At 40.3% G+C, this 18,090-nt stretch overlaps 1 protein-coding gene across 1 annotated transcript in view; it reads left to right on the plus strand.

Annotated features, from left to right (window-relative positions):
• Positions 1 to 12,326, plus strand: part of NKAIN3 (sodium/potassium transporting ATPase interacting 3) — a 528,391-nt gene extending 516,065 nt beyond the window's left edge. Inside the window, exons 6-7 of the mRNA XM_026659683.1 lie at positions 7,060 to 7,139; positions 12,189 to 12,326. Of these exons, the coding sequence (XP_026515468.1) occupies positions 7,060 to 7,139; positions 12,189 to 12,212 (104 nt within the window). The 3' untranslated portion in view covers positions 12,213 to 12,326. The remainder of the gene's footprint in view (positions 1 to 7,059; positions 7,140 to 12,188) is intronic.
• Positions 12,327 to 18,090: the final 5,764 nt, after the last annotated feature.

Raw genomic sequence — 18,090 nt, forward strand, 5'->3', positions numbered from 1 at the left:
AAAAGCACAGTTTTATGAGATTAAGGAGGGCCAAAGTGGTCCAGTGAAGGAAAGTTTGAGCCTCACTAACGTGGTAACTTCTTTGATGCTCCTTATATCTTATTCTTGTGCCCTGTCCCTGGCAGAGAATATGAAGCTCAGAATATGTTATGATATGTTATGTTAATGTCTTGGTTGTCAAAACATTGAAGAAGTGGAAAGGCCATTCAGTAGTGAAGATCATAGTTAAAATGGCTCCAGTCTTAGTGTCCTCCAAGTGTACTCATGACAGAACATTTCTTAGATTTAGTCATTCAAGAAACACCATCAGAATAGTACTCAAGTGTCAAAATATGAACACCCAAAATTAGGGAGCAAAGTTTAAAATATGGGGTCTATCTGTCCTGCCTAAGGCTACAGAGGGAGTCCAATATCAGAGCAAGGAATATGACTCTGGAAAGCCCTTTAAACCCTGAAATCTCTCCCTCCAATCCCAAGTAATTACAACCATTTTAAAAAGTTGTTTTCTAATAATTTTCTGTCCCCTGTTCTTTCCTTGCCCCTTTTGTCTCACCTGGTACTTTTTGGAGACAGCGACACAATCAGATAATCATATCTTTCTATTGATGTTGCCTCTGGTCTTCCTTCTTTACCCCTCCCTACTGAACTGTTTCCCCTTGTAATAGGGAGGCAGTTTCTAGGCTCCTGTAGAGAAGTGCAGGGTTTTTCTGTGGAACCCCCTCAACTCAGGCACTAGAGCCGTGTATAAAGATGCAAAATAATTACTAATACAAAATAATAATGTTGGCCCATGCTGGTAAGTGGATCTGGTTAGCTCGACCCAGGATATAAGAGTGGAGTGTCTCTTGAGAGCAGAGGGAACTGCGGGGGAGGGAGGAGTTGCTCAAGGGAAATCCTGCTTGCAAAGAAAGCCTAGGCTGAGCATTTATACTTAGTCGGTGTCTGAATTACAAATAATTCAGACCTGAGGATGGAGGTAAATTTGAACTTTATACATTGAGTCTGTCACACCAATTTTATATTCATACAACTGTATTGGCTTCCTCTTCCTAACAGAGCCTCTTGAGGTCCCTTATTGAATTTGTGTTCTTTTCCTAGCCAGAGTCTACTACCTGTCCACTCAAGGCGACCAACTTTCTACTAAGTATATCTTGCACAATTCATATACCCTTTCATGAATTATCACTGTTGCATTAACACACACATTCATCAAATCATAATTCAAACAAATTTCAAATAATGCAACAAAACACACTACACAAACTATGGATAAGCAAAATTATACTTTATGTAAATGACACCTGCCAGTAGCTTCTCTAAAGGGGCATCAAGCTTTGGGGCTTACACAAGTATAAAGGATCTTCTTGATCTTACCTTCTCCAAAGTCATTTCAGGCTGAACTACTCAACATGGTGTTAATGTGGCGATCCTGCAAGAGCACAGTGTGTATTTTGCATACGGATGTTCTGCTTACACCTCCATGTTCAGCCACATCTAAAACTTGTAAAAAGCAACAGAGGGTCCTGTGGCACCTTTAAGACTAACAGATGTATTGGAGCATAAGCTTTCATGGGTGAATACCCACTTCGTCAGACGAAAGCTTATGCTCCAATACATCTGTTAGTCTTAAAGGTGCCACAGGACTCTCTGTTGCTTTTTACAGATCCAGACTAACACGGCTACCCCCCTGATATCTAAAACTTGGTCACTTTGAAAGGAAATATTGGTAATATAACAATAGCCTGACAAGCTATGGCAGCTATATAGAATCATAGAGGTGTAGGACTGGAAGGGACCTCAAAAGGTCTTTTAGTACAGTCCTCTGCACTCATCCTGCAGAGATCCTGTAAACAGCAGGTTACTGTTATGGGCTATGGCCAAAGAAACTGTTTTGTGGGATAAATAATCTTTTCAAACCCCTTTTCTTATCCTTCTATGCTTTCTGCCCAAACCTGAAAAGAAATTTTAGCATCAGCACATGGGAGAAAGCACTGGATTAATAGCAATAAAACATATATGGATGTCAGCTATCCAGCAAAGAATAGATCTTAACATTTTTAATGATAACAGGAGCACCTCATTGGGCCAGCAGTGTTTTACACTCTTCTCACTCAGGGAGATTGACAGCCATTCCTCCCCAATACCGCCCCCAAGTAAGTGAACATCATTTTAATCGACTGCCCATAGTAACAGTCAAGGCAGTTTTGCAGCTTCCAAGATCAGCACGTAGTGAAGTCTTAAAGAACGTTTCACACTGGCCATTAAGCATCCGGCACAAAACTGAAGCAACACAAGAAGAGAGCAATTCCCTGGAAATATGGATCATGTTTTGCAGTCAGCTGCAGATAAAATAACTAGTTTCCTCTATAACCAGCAATTATCTGCAGGGTGCTGAAAATTCTCTCCCTAGTTTTCTAAGTGTATCTCTGCAAGAAAGTAGTTAATGACTGGACTCCATGCAGTGTTCTTTTCTAGTGACTGAATATCACTATTGCTAAACTGTTTTTTTTTTAATGCATAGGGTATATAACTGCGTAGAAAATCAAATGATATTTCCATAGAACTTTATTCACGATGTATGTGGCTCTCTGGATTAAAGCTTATTATAATAGTTTTATGGATCCATAGCAGGGATTGCCTATAATTCATTAACCAAGCAAGAGATAAATAAATCAGTTATTCAGTGCCACCTAGCCTAGGTTTTTTTTTCTCAGGGGGTCTACATAAATGTTAATGCTTTTTACTCTGTCTCCTTTTTAACAAAGGGAAACATGCATCTTAAAAGCTCACTGAAGCAGAAGCAAAGAGTTTTGTTTGATAGACATTTGACTCCTATAGCCAAACTTGAGTTGTCTCTTATAGCTGGCTGGTACACAGAAATATTTCCTTTCTCAGGCTGAGAATAGCAGCTCAGATATCTCCATAGTTAATGGCTACCTTTTCTTTGCTGTTTCCGTCCTGGGGATCACCTGAGACATAGGTGAAAAAAGCAGGTCAAATGAGATCATATTTCTAAAAATGTATTATATGGGAAATAATTTATAATTAAAATAACTGAAAATTAATCTTTTATAGAGAAACTACATAAAGAAGAATTCTAATTTGAAAAAGTGTCAGCCAGATTTACATAAAACACCGCTTATGACATTTTCCTTTGTTGTCTCATGTGATAGACCTGTTTCTTGTTTTGAGAGCTATCTTAATATGGATTCGAAGTCAAGTCCATTCATATTTATATGAGAGGGCTTTTGTAAGATCATGTATGTATGGCTATGAATAGCAAAGAGAAATATTCAGCTAGATATTAACCTCATATCAACTCCTAGTTAGTATCTGATAGCTCCAAATTTGCATGACATGTGATAAATTATTTCTTATGTCAGGCAAAGATGCATTAGTGTTGGCAATCAGTAATATTCATTAGCCTCGTTTTCTACACAAAAGTATATTAGGGAAAGATTAGCTGGTTTAAGTTCTCCTTTTGCTTATGGATGCAGATTGTTTGTGATTAGTGAGAGAAGGATTGTGTGTAATTCTGAAGTGGTGAATTATCCAAAAGAAATGTATTTCCTAAGTTTAAGTTTCCTTCCTAAGAAGCTGTAGTTTTTGATAATGAAAAATATTTTGTTTAGCAAGATATGCTTAGAGAGCTATGGCACCTCACCTATCACATGACCTCACTAAGTAATAATCCTTCTCAGGGGTTTGAGAAGGCCAGGCTGGAAGACCACAAGGAGATTGTTACTGTGAACATAATTTCTTGTGAGAGGTGAATTGGTAGTTGTGTCTACTATGTTTGACTCCTACACAAGAAATAGCTGAAAATGTCTACAGACAAAAGGCTTTTTAAAAGATACATCCCATTGCTGCTGTCTTTCACTCTGGATGTTTGTATTGTATTTTGTTATAAGAGTCTGAATGAATGTTGAAAAGTAAAACAAATACCGTACAATGGAAAAGTGGCAGACACACTTTGGCTGGCACACTGAGGGTTGGTCCACACTGGGGTGGGGGATCGATCTAGGAAACGCAACTTCAGCTACGAGAATAGCGTAGCTGAAGTCGACGTTTCCTAGATCGATCTAAGTTTACTTACTGCAGGTCCACGCGGCGCAGGCAAGCTCCCCCGTCGACAGCACTTCCTCCTCTCGGCGAGCAGGAGTTCCGCAGTCGACAGGGGAGCGCTTCTGGGATCAATTTATCGCGTCCAGATGAGACGCGATAAATCGATCCCAGAAGATCAATCTCTACCCGCCAAATCGGGCGGGTAGTGTGAACCTAGCCTGACTGTGCTAGCTTTTCTCAATATGATGTAATGTTAAATTAGCTGTGAGACAATGGCCTTGTGGCTAAGGAATTAGACTGCAACTCAGGATATCTGGGGGGTTGCAAAGTTATTGTGTGTGGAGGGGGGAAGGGTTGTGGTACTGCTACCCTTACTTCTGCGCTGCTGCAGGCGGTGGTGCCGCCTTCAGAGCTGGGCACCTGGAGAGCAGCGGCAGCTGCCTGGGAGCCCAGCTCTGAAGGCTGAGTCACCACCAGCAGCAGCACAGAAGTAAGGATGGCATGGTATCAGGGCCGGCTCTACCATTTTTGCCGCCCCAACCAAAAAAAAAAAAAAAAAAGCTGCTCGGACTGCCGAAGCAAAAAACAAACAAACAAACAAAAAAAAAAAACGCTTGGACTGTGCCGCCCCAAGAATGGACGGAATGCTGCCCCATAGCACATGCTGCCCCAGACACATGCTTCCTCCGCTGGTGCCTGGAGCTGGCCCTGCATGGTACGGTATTGTCACCCTTACTTCTGCACTGCTGTCTGCAGAATTGGGCCCTCAGTCAGCAGCTACCATTCTCCAGCTGCCCAGTTCTGAAGGCAGCAGTGCAGAAGTAGGGGTGGCATGGTATGGTATTGCCACCCTTACTTCTGCACCGCTGGTGGTTGGGTGCTATCTTGAGAGCTGGGCACCCAGCCAACAGCCTCTGCTGTCCGGCCACCCAGCTCTGAAGGCAGCACAGAAAGAAGGGTGGCAATACCGCAACCCCCCTAAAATAACCTTGTAACCCCCCTGCAATTCCCTTTTGGGTCAGGATCCCCAATTTGAGAAATGCTGGTCTCCACTGTGAAATCTGTACAGCATAGGGTAAAAGCACACAAAAGACCAGATTGCACAGAGGGGTGGAGGGACCAGATTTCACAGTCCGTGATGCGTTTTTCTTGGCCGTGAATTTGGTAGGGCCCTACAGATAAGCTAACAAGGCCCAGATTTTTTAAGTATTTAGGTGTTGTGCACTCAGCATTGCAACTCCTAACTGATTTAGAACCCTAAATCTCATTTTCAAAAGGAATGTAGGCACTTAGGTGCCTAAGTCCCATTGACTGTCAATGGGATTTAGGCTTCTAAGTGCCCAACGCCCTTTTGAAAATGAGATGTAGGCACCTAAATCAGTTAGGCATTGCAATGCTGAGTGCCTCAATGCCTAAATACCTTTAAAATCTGGGCCCAGCTTCCTACCATCAATGGGAAAGCCCACTGAAGGCAAAGGGAGTCTTCCCATAGATTTCAGTGGGCTTTAGATCAGGCCCTTAATCTCAGTTCCTCGTCTATAAAACAGGGATAACAGTGCCTTCTCTGTCTCTTAGGCCTGGTGTACACTACAGAGTTATGTCAATGCAAGGCAGCTTATGTGGACCTAACTCTTAAGCATCTACACTAAAATGTAGCTCCCATGGATGTAACTACATTGACTTAACAACTCCACCTCCAGACAGGCATAGCACTTAGGCTGATGTAGTTAAGGTGACACAGTGTCCGTGTAGACACTGTGTTACTCACATTGCATGTTGGTTGTCAGTCCCATGTGGGGCTCACAGCTTGGGCCCCGTTGCTGGGGGCTGACAGCTGGAGCCCTGCCTTGCTATGTGTCTGTACAGTGCTTAGCACAAGGGGTTCTGATTTTATTAAGATTTATAGATGCTACAGCAATACAAATAATAGCATTTGCTAGTGATGGATTGAAGAATCCTCATGTGCTGTGAATTGAGCACATCAGCACTGGGGATTGAAAAGGCAATTCCAGACAAGAACACACTCTTACTATCACACACAAATTCAGAGCGAACAAATGTTTTCCCTGAAGCAGTTGAGCTGCACCTTTCTCAGTGTTTTCCTGCTACTGGATGCCCAGAGTAGTCTTGATATAGTTGAATCTCCACCCTCTGAACTCAGTGATGAGAAATATGAAAAAATGTGGCTTGGTGTAGGTGTTGGAACTGAAGAACCTTGTTAAGAATGAAGAGCTAGAAGACACAAACATAATTACTTGAATGAGAACTCATCTGTGACCACAAGAAGTGGAATTAGTGACCTCTCAAATGCAGATATTCTTCCATTATTTCTGATGTAGAAATCTTGAAAGAAAAGGTGAGATGCTTTCTCAGAAGATCACCTGCCCAAAGAGGTTTGTTCAGAGATGCCCCTGCCTCCTTTCGATCTTCACTCATCATTTTAGTGTCACAAATAAAGGGACAAACTGCTGTCTGTCTCACATATGTAACTTCCACTGATTTGTATATGTTTCACTGCAAGCAGAATTTGGCTCACCGGGTCCAAAACCTTCACTTCTTTCCCAGACTAATTCCCCCCCCCCCCCCCGCGCGCACACACACACATTTCCATAGGGTTTTGATTTGAGCAAGAACTGCTTGATCAGATCCCCTGGCAATAAAAGGCCACATTACCACAACGTGACCTTCACGTGCACACCGCAAACACTACCATCCCCTTTTGGAAGCATGCAGACACTAGAGTGCACAGCCTTTGGGTCGGGTGATAGACTAATGTCTCCCTGCACAGAATTAAACAGGCACAAAAGGAGGCTGAGTTGTGGCCCCTCTGCAAATGAGTCTCACAATATTTTTTCATTTACGTGTATGTTTCTTGTCTGTGTGTATGTTCTTTATTACTATTATTATTTATTATTCAGATCGTTTTTCCATTTTTAATTCTGTTTGTGTGCTTTTGTTTCCATTTATTCATTTCTGGAACTGTTGTATTTTCAGTTGATTTCATAGGTGGACTTGACACATACTGCTATCGGCAACCCCCCCTGGAACATGTTGAGTTAAAGCCTGTAAAGCCTGTAAGTAAGGTTTCAGTCATACGGACAATATTAATCCTTCTAACTGGACTGAAAACTACTCTTCTGCTCAAATAGTTTTGACATGCGATTACTAATGATTTCATTATAATTTACCACTAAACATGCTAAAACACTCTACACTTTATGGCTCACATCCGCCAAAACAATGATGGGTGGATATTTTTCATTTTATTATGACTAATTTTTTTTTACACTATGAAGCGTTGGGGTTGGCATCAGTGGGTTCAGAAACACTGAAGGGAAGAAATTCTTCTCTGCCAGCTGTGAAACTGGTATAGTGTAGGTATATTGCTGCTACTGCCGCACTGCCTAGGCCTTAATGCAATGACCCCTTAAAGGAGAGGCAGAAACTCTTATTTTTGGCCAGATAGTCTAATCTGTAGAAAATGACTTGCTGAGCCAATGCAAGTTCACCAAGATCAATCCATGGAGCATCACTAAAACTCAATTATCTCTTCACCACAAGTGACTTGCTTCCACAATTAAAATGCCATTGTTTCCATAGTTTATTCAAATAAAATATTCTCTAGTACATAAAAGCCACACTTCCAAAATGTTCCTTTTTGGTTTGTTTTTGTATTTGGGGTAAATCTATGCACTAGCAGACGTTAGCAATGCATCACTTTGGCAGAAGCTCAGATACCTTCAGATGTGGGACACTTCAAAGTATATTTGCAAAATAGATCACTTGAAAATTCTTGTCAGGTGTTTATAAATTGCTGTCCTGATCCTGTGTGTCGTGAAATTCACATCAGAATCTTTCATGCCTAGTAAGATGAAGCCAAAGTGCAGCTGACTAACTGAACTTGATGTGACACAATTTACTGTTTTTTAGCTAGCCGATAAGAGAATTAAAGGTTACATTTTTAAAACGATTTATTTAGAATGTTTTCACATGTTTACAAATCCTTGCCATGTAAATATCTGAAACAAAGCAATCATTATAACTGTTAGTTTTTGTTTAAAGAGGTATTATACAGGAATATAGTCATCAGACCTTTCTATTTAACAGGATGTCACCACATTATAGAGTCAAGTATCAGAGGGGTAGCCATGTTAGTCTGGATCTGTAAAAAGCAACAGAGAGTCCTGTGGCACCTTTAAGACTAACAGATTTATTGGAGCATAAGCTTTCATGGGTGAATGCATCCGACGAAGTGGGGATTCACCCACGAAAGCTTATGCTCCAATACGTCTGTTAGTCTTAAAGGTGCCACAGGACTCTCTGTTGCTGCTTACCACATTATAGAGTGAGCATCATTACAACACTTATGTCATTTCTAGTGATTTTATTAAATTGAGTAAAATCACTATATACACATATTTAACAGACCAGGTATGTCTATCAAATATTAATATTCAAAAAATGGACAGGTGTGATGTCTTTTTTGCAGGTGAATGTACTTTGTCTGAGTACTGAATAAAAGGTAACCAAATATCTAAATATTTGTCTGTCCTCTGTCTTTTTAAGATTGTTTTTGTTTTCCTGGTGTATGTGTTGGGGGATTGGAAGAGATCTGGAGGGGACTGTTAATTTAAAGAGAACTGTTACTTACACTGTGTTTGGGTTGGACATTTGATCCCTGAAATCTGAATTGGGTTTTCGTTACTCTTAGAATGTTGTCAAATATAAATTTTCCCTCATGTGCACCAGCATTTGGTTGTAGAAATGTACAAGGAAGAATGTTTCAATCTTTTTTACCATTACAGAGAGACTATATAGTGTGGAATTATGAAAGCCCCAAAAGAATAAGAAACAATTGCAATGTAATAGTGTGGGAGTGGAAGAAGTATCAAATTAAGATAACTAATAAGGCAAAGTACTGATCAGTTTATGATCATATTGCTAGGATCTGCATTTACAAAAGTATTCCATGAAGAGTTTGTCTACACATGGAATCATTCTGGAATAACTATTCAGGATTAGCTACTCTGGAATAACTATTCCTGACTAACTCCAAGTGTGGACTCTTTTTTCTGAACTAAGAGTGCCTTGTTCTGATATAGCTTAATTTATTTTTGATTAATCTAAACCAAAACAAGGTATTCTTACTCCTGAATAAGAGTGTCCATGCTTGAAGTTAGTCAGGAATAGCTTTTGTGCTTTAAATTCACACTCTATCTTGAATTAACTTTCAAGTGCAGATTAGCCATAAAATAATGCTTTTGTTGCACTGTGACGTGGGAGGAATGGCAGGGGCCTGGGTTTATTAAGTACACTGAGGTTTGGTTTGCACTTAAAAGTTAGGTCAGCAGAGCTAGGTAGCTCTGAGATGTGCAGACCAGCATAGCTATGCCAACCTAACCTCAAATGTACATGCAGTTATGTCAACAGAAGGCTTCTGTTGACATAGCTACCATTGTTCGGGAAGGTGGTGTTCCTACAACAATGGAAAAATCCCTTCCATCATTGTAGGCTATCTCTACCCTACACAGTTATGTTGGCACATAGCTTTGTTGGTATATTCTCCATAGTGTAGACATACCTCATTGAGATATTGGAGACCAAGGACATGGACTGGGTATCCACTGGGAAGAAGGTCATAGCTGCTACGTTTACATTTCTGATTTAAATGTTCTTCACTTTTTTAGTCTATGGAGTTGCTTCAATGTTGACTTTAAAGACCACTACTAATTTTCCTGAAGGGTTAGAGGAAGAATTGTGATGTCCAATATTTTATTAACCAGTGTACTATTATTGAAAAAAAAGAAATGAAGGAGTAGATTTTTCAGAAAAGGTGATTTCCTTTTTGATACTTCTACAAAATTTGCAACTACAATTGAATTAGGGGCACAAATTTTAGAATGTTCATATCAAATTACCTGTTTCCAAGCTCAGATCAGGTAGAGACACTTGAATGAAGCTTTGCACTCAGAATTCACTTTGTTGGTGGGCAGATTTTGTGAACATAAATTGCATCTGCTAAATGGGAGACCCCAATCTTTCCAGGTCCTGCTTGGGTTAACTTGTGAGACATAACAAGATCACAGCTGGAAGCCCTGCAGTCAGGGAGTATAAAACAATAATAAATGTCTTCAGTGATATTGTGGTTTTATGTAAAGGCAAGTACAAATAGGATCTTTGCTTAAACAAGGGGGAAGAAGAATTTCAATAATCAAGGTAAATTTGAATTAAAAGCCAAGCTGCAGGAGACAATTTGGATAGTCAGTGAACTGTGCTATCTGTGTGCAGTGCATCAACCTGCCTGCTTGTTGTCTTTCAGTAAGACAAGTGCTATCTATATCAATTTTAGATGGTCCAGGAATACCACAATCCCCATGAGGAATGGGCCTTTCAGTATCCAAACTGTGAAAAACTCCATTCCTTTTCACTTTGAAGTTGGAGATGAACAAGAAAGATACTTGTTAACCTTTATTAAGGCTCTTAATTCATTTTATATGTCTTTTACTGTCTTCATCACTTTACTCCTGGGGAAAAGTAAAAATGTGACTCTTTTTTATAGATTATAGCCAGGTTGGGCATTTGGTTTTCTCCCTCCTTATCATATCAGTGTGGTTTATTTTGCAGGCATTTGGTTAAGAAAGTATTGTAGAATTACCCCGTCTTCCTAAAATACCAGGGCATAGGCAGGTTCCTAAACTTTTATGAATCAGTTTGATTAACTCCCACTGAACAGCAAATCATAACCTCTTCTCTATTTGTGAATTGTCTTGCTCAGTACTTGGGAGTCACATTATAAGACTTCCATGGATTCTCATAGATTAACAAAGCATAGCACTTCAAACATGCAAAGTTATATGGCCTTATCAAAGCTGTGAAAGAGAGCTCTTTAGTCAGCTGTGGATAATTCATTTTCTTATATACGCAGAGGCCATATTATAGTATCTGTCTAGGGCTACCACATAATTATTAATGATTAGCAAGTCTAAGAATAGTTGTCCTTTTCACCCCTGAAGAGATACAAAAGTTAAATGCCTTCTCCTAGGAAGCATTTCTTTGTGCACACATAAATGAGCATAGCTTGTCAGTTTGTTGTTTGTTTACCTGGCACTCTACAGTATAGGTAAAGACACATTCTTTGCCCTGAGGTGGTTACAGTCTAGATGAAGATGTGCAGAAGTAAAGGAGGAGACAACACAGAGATGAAATAAGGAAAGAAATGGACAAGGGAGGGAGAGGAAAATCTGAATGTGTTCTCTTTGGAGGCAAAGGTAGACAGGTTATAAAGGGGATCATCAGGCTGAAGGAACAATACATTTTCACACAGTTCTAGGGCAGCATTAAGCTCTACGTTAAGTTAGTTGAGTGAGGATATAGAAAGTTTTGGTACAGGACTAGGGAAGGTAGTATATTTAAAAGAACAAAACCCAACACTTTGCCTCCCCGCCATAATCATAACTCTCTATTTTGTGTAGATAAAACCCCTGACTATGCTCATGTAACCAGGTTAGCTGGCCTTCCTCCTTCACAACTCTATGTGCGACAGGACTATCACACTGCCTCTGACCCTACACTGCATGCACATCCTCCAGGCACTGTGAATCAATATGAAATAACCACACAGATGGTCCCGAATACAGTGATTAAAAACATGGTCAGAGGGATGATATGTGTGGATGCACAAACTCAGCTGACGTATGGCTGTGAACCAAAGTTGTATGTGGATTCAGTTCAAATGTGTTTGCCATAACCAGGTCAGATGAGAGTGTCATGAGCCAGCATACAAAAATATGATTCATTTAATATGAATGAAGTCGAGGGAAATCCATCATTCTGACAGCTTCTGATACTTTACCAGCTGCAGCACCTTCTCCAGCTTCTGTCACCATCATGGCACACATCCCCTTTAACCAAAGGAGAGACCGGGGCGAGGGGGGAGGGGAGTCTCCTTCAAAACTGCCACAAATGCTTCCCAAGTGTGCGGCCATGCAGTCAGCATTTTCTCTGTTCCTAGGAGCCTATTCAATCGTGACCTTATACTTGGTCACCACCAACATAGGAAATGAACACCCAGAGGTCTATTATTATCTTGTTGATAGATTAGTAACTCATATATCTCTTCACAGGTCGAACTAAGTAATGAACATTGACTCAGCACTGCTGCTGTTGCTGAAGAAGCAGCCTTCAGAAGAAAAGACCAACGTTGTGAACCATTGTCACAGAAGTGACACGTCCTATATTTCTCACCGAGTGTGTGGATTGCTCTTCCCACATGGGACTGAATCCTTCAGTCGCAGCCTCAGTATCATCATCATCATCGCCATTAGATGGATACTTGTAGATGATCTTGGATTTTTTAAATTATTTACTTATATGAACACTTGTAAATTGTAAATTGTTTTCTTTTTTTAATTTTGTTTTTTACAATACCTAGTGTTAAGGCATGAAAACAAATCAACCTGTGAAAATTATGAGAGAAGAATGTGTGTTTCTCAAGAAACTCAGTAGTTCTGGACTGATACAGTCATACTGTGCCTGGCAAAGATAGTGTTGGAAAATGATAATATGACTCCAGAATACATGTCAGGGATCAGACACCTATAGTGTAATATGGACTGGCTTCAATAATGTATCAGACATTCACAAAGGCTGTACCTAATGTTGGTTAAGCTACTGTATGTTGTAGAAACTGATAAATAATTCTTCTTTTCCAGATGTCCTAATTACCAACGTGCTTGTCTAAATATTCTAATTCATATATGGTTTCTTCTCCCTCTTTTTGTCTCCTCCCCTGCACCCACAAACAGTAGTTGTCTGTGAGTTGAAGAGAAGTGAAATGGATGTTCTCTGTTGCTGTCAGTCTCCAAGAACCCTTAAACGCAGGGCTCTTTTAGATGTCTGTAATTTGCACATTTTTTTTTACTCTTTTCCCCTCTTCCCAGGAAGAAGCCAAGCATGAATGTACAATATAGGCACCATCTACAGCCTTAGGAGTCTCTGGGGTGAATTTTGTTCTTAATTTAAAAGTAAACAAGAAGATCTGGATATGAAAATGTGTATAAAAGTTTGTAAAGTTTTCTGTAAATACTTATAGAAAAAGGACATGTATGTAACTGTGCGGCATTTTGTTTTATATTCAGTCACCACCAGTATAAAAAGAAAAGTCATCCACAAAAGCTATTTTCTGTGGGGAGTTCGCAGTCTTTTTAGCAAGACTTTTTTCATAATTTCTTTTTTATGAATTACTATTTAAAATATTGCACATGATACAAGCCCAAGAGAATGAAGTCTTCTGTCTCTTCATGGAACCAGTACTCCCTCGGCAGCATCACAAGCTTCCTCAGAAAGGTCTGCCAATCAGCCTCAAGTTTTGGAAGAAAAACCTGTAGGGCTGTGAGAGCGCTTCCATCTTTGTGCTTACTAAGTTTGTTACTTCTTTGATGAAACTGTCAGAAGAGATGGTATTTGTGATGTGCACACCTGCACATGTCCATTAGGAACTGGACTGAGGCCACCAGGTTCTTTCATATAAGCCACAAAGAGTCTTTAGATGCTAATGACTTCTGGTCCATCATCAATGGGCTGAGGCATACAGCACCTCAACTAATTGTCTTCTGTGAAGCTTACTTCACTTGCTTTTTCTGTTATTGACAGATTACAACTAGACTAAGGCTTGCCTTAGTTCTTTACATTGGAAATTATATTTGTGCTATTTACCAACAAGAACCTAATCAAAAAGTCAGCAAACACAATGCTGTCCATCATTTTTAGATTGTTGAGAACAGAGGGTCTTGTGGTGCTTGCCCCTTTTTCACATTCAGCTCAACCAAAGACCACACTGTCTTTTGTGAAGAAATAGATCTTGCGTAATTTCACGTAGGCCACTTTTTCCAGGAAACTATGTATGAAACAACTGCCAAGCCAATAACAAGCAAGTATGACAATGCAATAAGATCACTTGTCAGTATTTTCTATGACTAGGTAGTACAGGACAATATGCACCGCTAGAAGTCAAACAGTGCCAAAAAAGGGGATACTTTGTGCAAAAGATAATACCACACTTCTCTGAGTTTCTGTGTTCCTCTGTTGTTCCCTGCTGCACCCTGATGCCAGATATTTGGTCTGCCCTGTCTTGAAGTCCTAGTCTTCTGAGAATGTCAAAAATGGGTATTTTGTCAAAAAACTAATATGAGAACAGTGATTTTTGAGACACCACTGCTGGACCTCAGAAGATCAAACTGCAGAACAGTTAATATTTGTAAATCGCTTATATTTGAAAAAAAAATGCCCCTCTGTAGGGTTTATTTTTTTAGTGTGTAGTCGTGCACATGATTTAGTTTCTTATACATACAGCCTTACATAACAACCTATAAGAATATGATACAGCTAACAGATGCCTACAGCTTTCTTTTATCTATGTCAGTGCATTTCAGAGTCGAGGGTGTTTTTTTTTTAAAGTTTTGTTAAAACTTGTTTATGTGCTTGAATACTCCACTTTTCCCTGCTCCACATATATAGGGGTGTTCAGCACATATTCCTGCAGTTCCTCCCTGCTGCCGGAGCCTTTGCCCATGCCAGGGAGCAGTGGGAGCTGCTTTTCACTGCGGTGTTTAGCTACACATATCCAACATGCCACCAGCAGTGTAGTCAAGGTCACACCTTTGACTGCAGTGTAGACATACCCTCCAATTGCTACATTTATCTCCTACCGTAAGTGAAGGGAAAAGCTGGTGATCTCAAATACCAACAGTAGCAAACTCTGACTTTTTAATGGCAAGCACTGTATGCTTCTCTGAGCCAGGCTGTTTAATTTCCTTTCACTTTAGATTTATCTGATTTAAAAAAACCAACCCAGCAATCTATCAAGGTCCTATAACAGTGTTTGACAGTGGCAAACAAAAATTGACATCCCAAACTAATTGGCTTGCCTCCTTCTAGAATCAGTCTCATTTAGTTTAATTATAATAAATTACAAGCTGGGAGCTGTTTTGTGCAGTGAATAAGTTTTCTTACAACACAGTAAAACACTATTATATACCCCGTTTCTACATACCTTCTTTGAGAAACCACTTCAGCTCTTATCCAGCATATAAAACCTTTGGCCAGAAACCACTTGTTTAAAAGTCTTCACTCCAGATCGTTTGCAGTGTTTTTATAATTGTCATAGTCCCAAAATATTAGAAAGGCAAGGTGGACAAGATAATATCTTTTATTGGCCCAACTTTTGTTGGTGAAGAAGAGCTCTGTGTAGCTCAAAAGCTTGTCTCTTTCACCAACAGAAGTTGGTCCAGTGGAAGATACTACCTCACCCACATTGTCTCCAGACCCTCATTCATCATTTACATATTTGGGGTGAGACCCTGCAAAGTTCTCAGCACTCTCAAATCTCAGTGAAGTCAATGGAAGTTAATGGCAGTCAGCCATTCATGTCTTCCTTGTGCATGTCTTTGCCATAATTTACCACCTGGTGGCAAACCTTTTTATCTACCTTAATAATACTAATTAGTACTTATTTGCAGATAAACTCCAATTATCAATAACTTAAAAATTTTGAAAGACCTAAAATTCAGAAATATCTCCTGGAATCAGAATTTTGTTTTTCCAAAATTCTGATCTTCTGATATATCCCCCACTAGTATATTAATCATTGTAGTGCTTCACATGTCCAAATTGTTAAACAAATTAGTCTCCTCAACAGCCTTGTGAGACAGGTATGTAAGAAGTAGTAGTAGCCTCATTTTACAGATGGGAAAGTTCGGTGTATGTTTCAAATGCATTTATGTGTGAAAAAGACACCTTTCCAGATGAAATGGCATTTAAATATATTTCCACCACATTTGCTTTTTCAGTTCTTTCTTCCATCAATACTCAGAACTTCTCTGATATATCTAAATTACTATATAATCTATATCTGTATTGTGACATTTATTTGGAGGCGGGTGCCAATAACGCTGTTATGACGCTGAGAAATATAGCCATGTAAAACGATTCCATTGCATAGTACTCATTCTGAAGACTATTTGCAATGAAACCAAAGGCAGCGTGCAGAGCAGACAAACTGGACAGCCTGCCTCCTGTTTTCTTCCTACATTTCAGAGGCCTTGGCTACACTGGCGCTGTACAGCGCTGCAACTTGCTGCGCTCAGGGGTGTGAAAACGCCCCCCCCATGAACGCAGCGAGTGCAGCGCTGTAAAGCGCCAGTGTAATCAGAGCCTGCAGCGCGGCACGCTCACTCGTAGCGCTGCAAGCTACTCCCCTCGGAGAGGTGGAGTACATACAGCGCTGCGAGAGCTCTCGCAGCGCTGGCAGCACGACTACACTTGCACTTCACAGCGCTGCCGTGGCAGCACTGTGAATTTCCAAGTGTAGCCAAGGCCAGAGTGAGACAGATAGGGGAGTAACAGAAAGCAAAGCATCTGGGCTGGAAAAAACAGTAATAAAGGATCAAATTAATCTCAGGTGTAACTCCAATGAAGTCACAGGGGTTATAAAGGGATGAATTTGGTGCCGGGCATCTTGTGAGCCTTCTAACTGCATAGATATTTGTATTGATTGTTATTTGACAGCCTTTTCTAAGGTGTGCTCTTTACCTCACTGTTTGGCTGACTGTTTACATTTGTACTTCTCACTGTAATTTCTGTTTCTTGCATGTCCATTATGTGTAATGTTTATGTTTACGGGGCTCTTTATTTTTAAACAAATGAAACACCTGGATCTAATCCCTACTCCCCAACTTTCACTTGCATCTGCTCATCAGTTCCGCTTAACATGACAGGAGAGCATGTGAAGTGCTTCCTTGTTGTAGTCCTTCAGGGAATAATTGCCATTGCATGTCTGTTGCCATTCAAGACTAGCACCATAATTGGGAGCTAGTACCACTAAATAACAGCTGCTGAGAAGCCACTGATGTTCTCACTGTATTGCTAGCGCCACAAAGAATTATTGAACAGTGTAACTGACGTCACAATGCATGAGCTGTTTTTCCACAGTTCCCTAGTTACTTAATTCCAATCGTACAAAAGCATGTTTTTGGACACATGTAGCCCAGGCTAAACCCACTGAAGTTGTTAGAGTTACACCTGAGATTAATTTGGCCCAAAGACACTACCATTAACCTATTCCCAGTTGTTACAGGGAAATAGTGTACCCAATCAATTCATGTGGTATCATGTTGATGGAGGGGTGACAGCATTTGCTAGCATGTGACATGTTTGAAGTGAAAAGCATGTTATATGTAAGCCAATCGCTTCATATGGGGAATAAATCAGTGCAAATGTTGGCTCATCATTAAGTTAAAAAAAGGATATATTTTGCTTACTGCTACAGAGTGATTACATGAAATCGCCTGTGCTGCAGTATCTGTAGCCAAAACCAATGCACTGCAGTGAAGAATTCAGTCCTGTGTGCTGGGGCAAATTCAGCCAACAAATCATTTAAGCAACCACATTATGATATTAGTAACTCATATTAAAAACTTAGGTGCGTTTATACCATCTGTACACTCCCCTGATCCTCAGGTCTACCAGAGCCCCCAGCATAAATCAGAGCAGACTCAGTTGCCCTAAGGGTTTAGACCTGAAAGACATGGGAGATGCAATCTGTGGAGTGTAGATGGACCCTATGTCAGTGGGCACAGGAGGGTCTGACTCAGGATTCTTCTGCACAGAGGGAATCTTCAGCTGATGCTTTGAAGGAGCTTTAATTTCCCCTTGCACCACTCTAGTATGGTATGCTCCAGCAGTGCAAAGGGGACTTAAAAAGGGCCCAATGTACCGGTGACCAGTAAAATGACATGCATGGCTTAGTGTAGTCCATTCACTGGTTTCTAGATCTAGCATCCATCACCAGTGAGTAACCTACACTTACAGGATATCCTTGAATGCTGAATTTTATGTTTGGAGTCTCTGAGATCCAGGCCTTGTTTATTCCAGCTAGCCAAAGGCGTAAGCTGCTCTCAGGAAATGAGTTTCTGACACATGATGGTAAAATATAAATTTGATGTTCCAGCTAAAGTTGTCCCTGTTCTG

This window comes from Terrapene carolina, unplaced genomic scaffold, assembly GCF_002925995.2.
Source record: "Terrapene carolina triunguis isolate 2854851 unplaced genomic scaffold, T_m_triunguis-2.0 Scaffold58, whole genome shotgun sequence".
NCBI classification, from domain to species: Eukaryota; Metazoa; Chordata; order Testudines; family Emydidae; genus Terrapene; species Terrapene triunguis.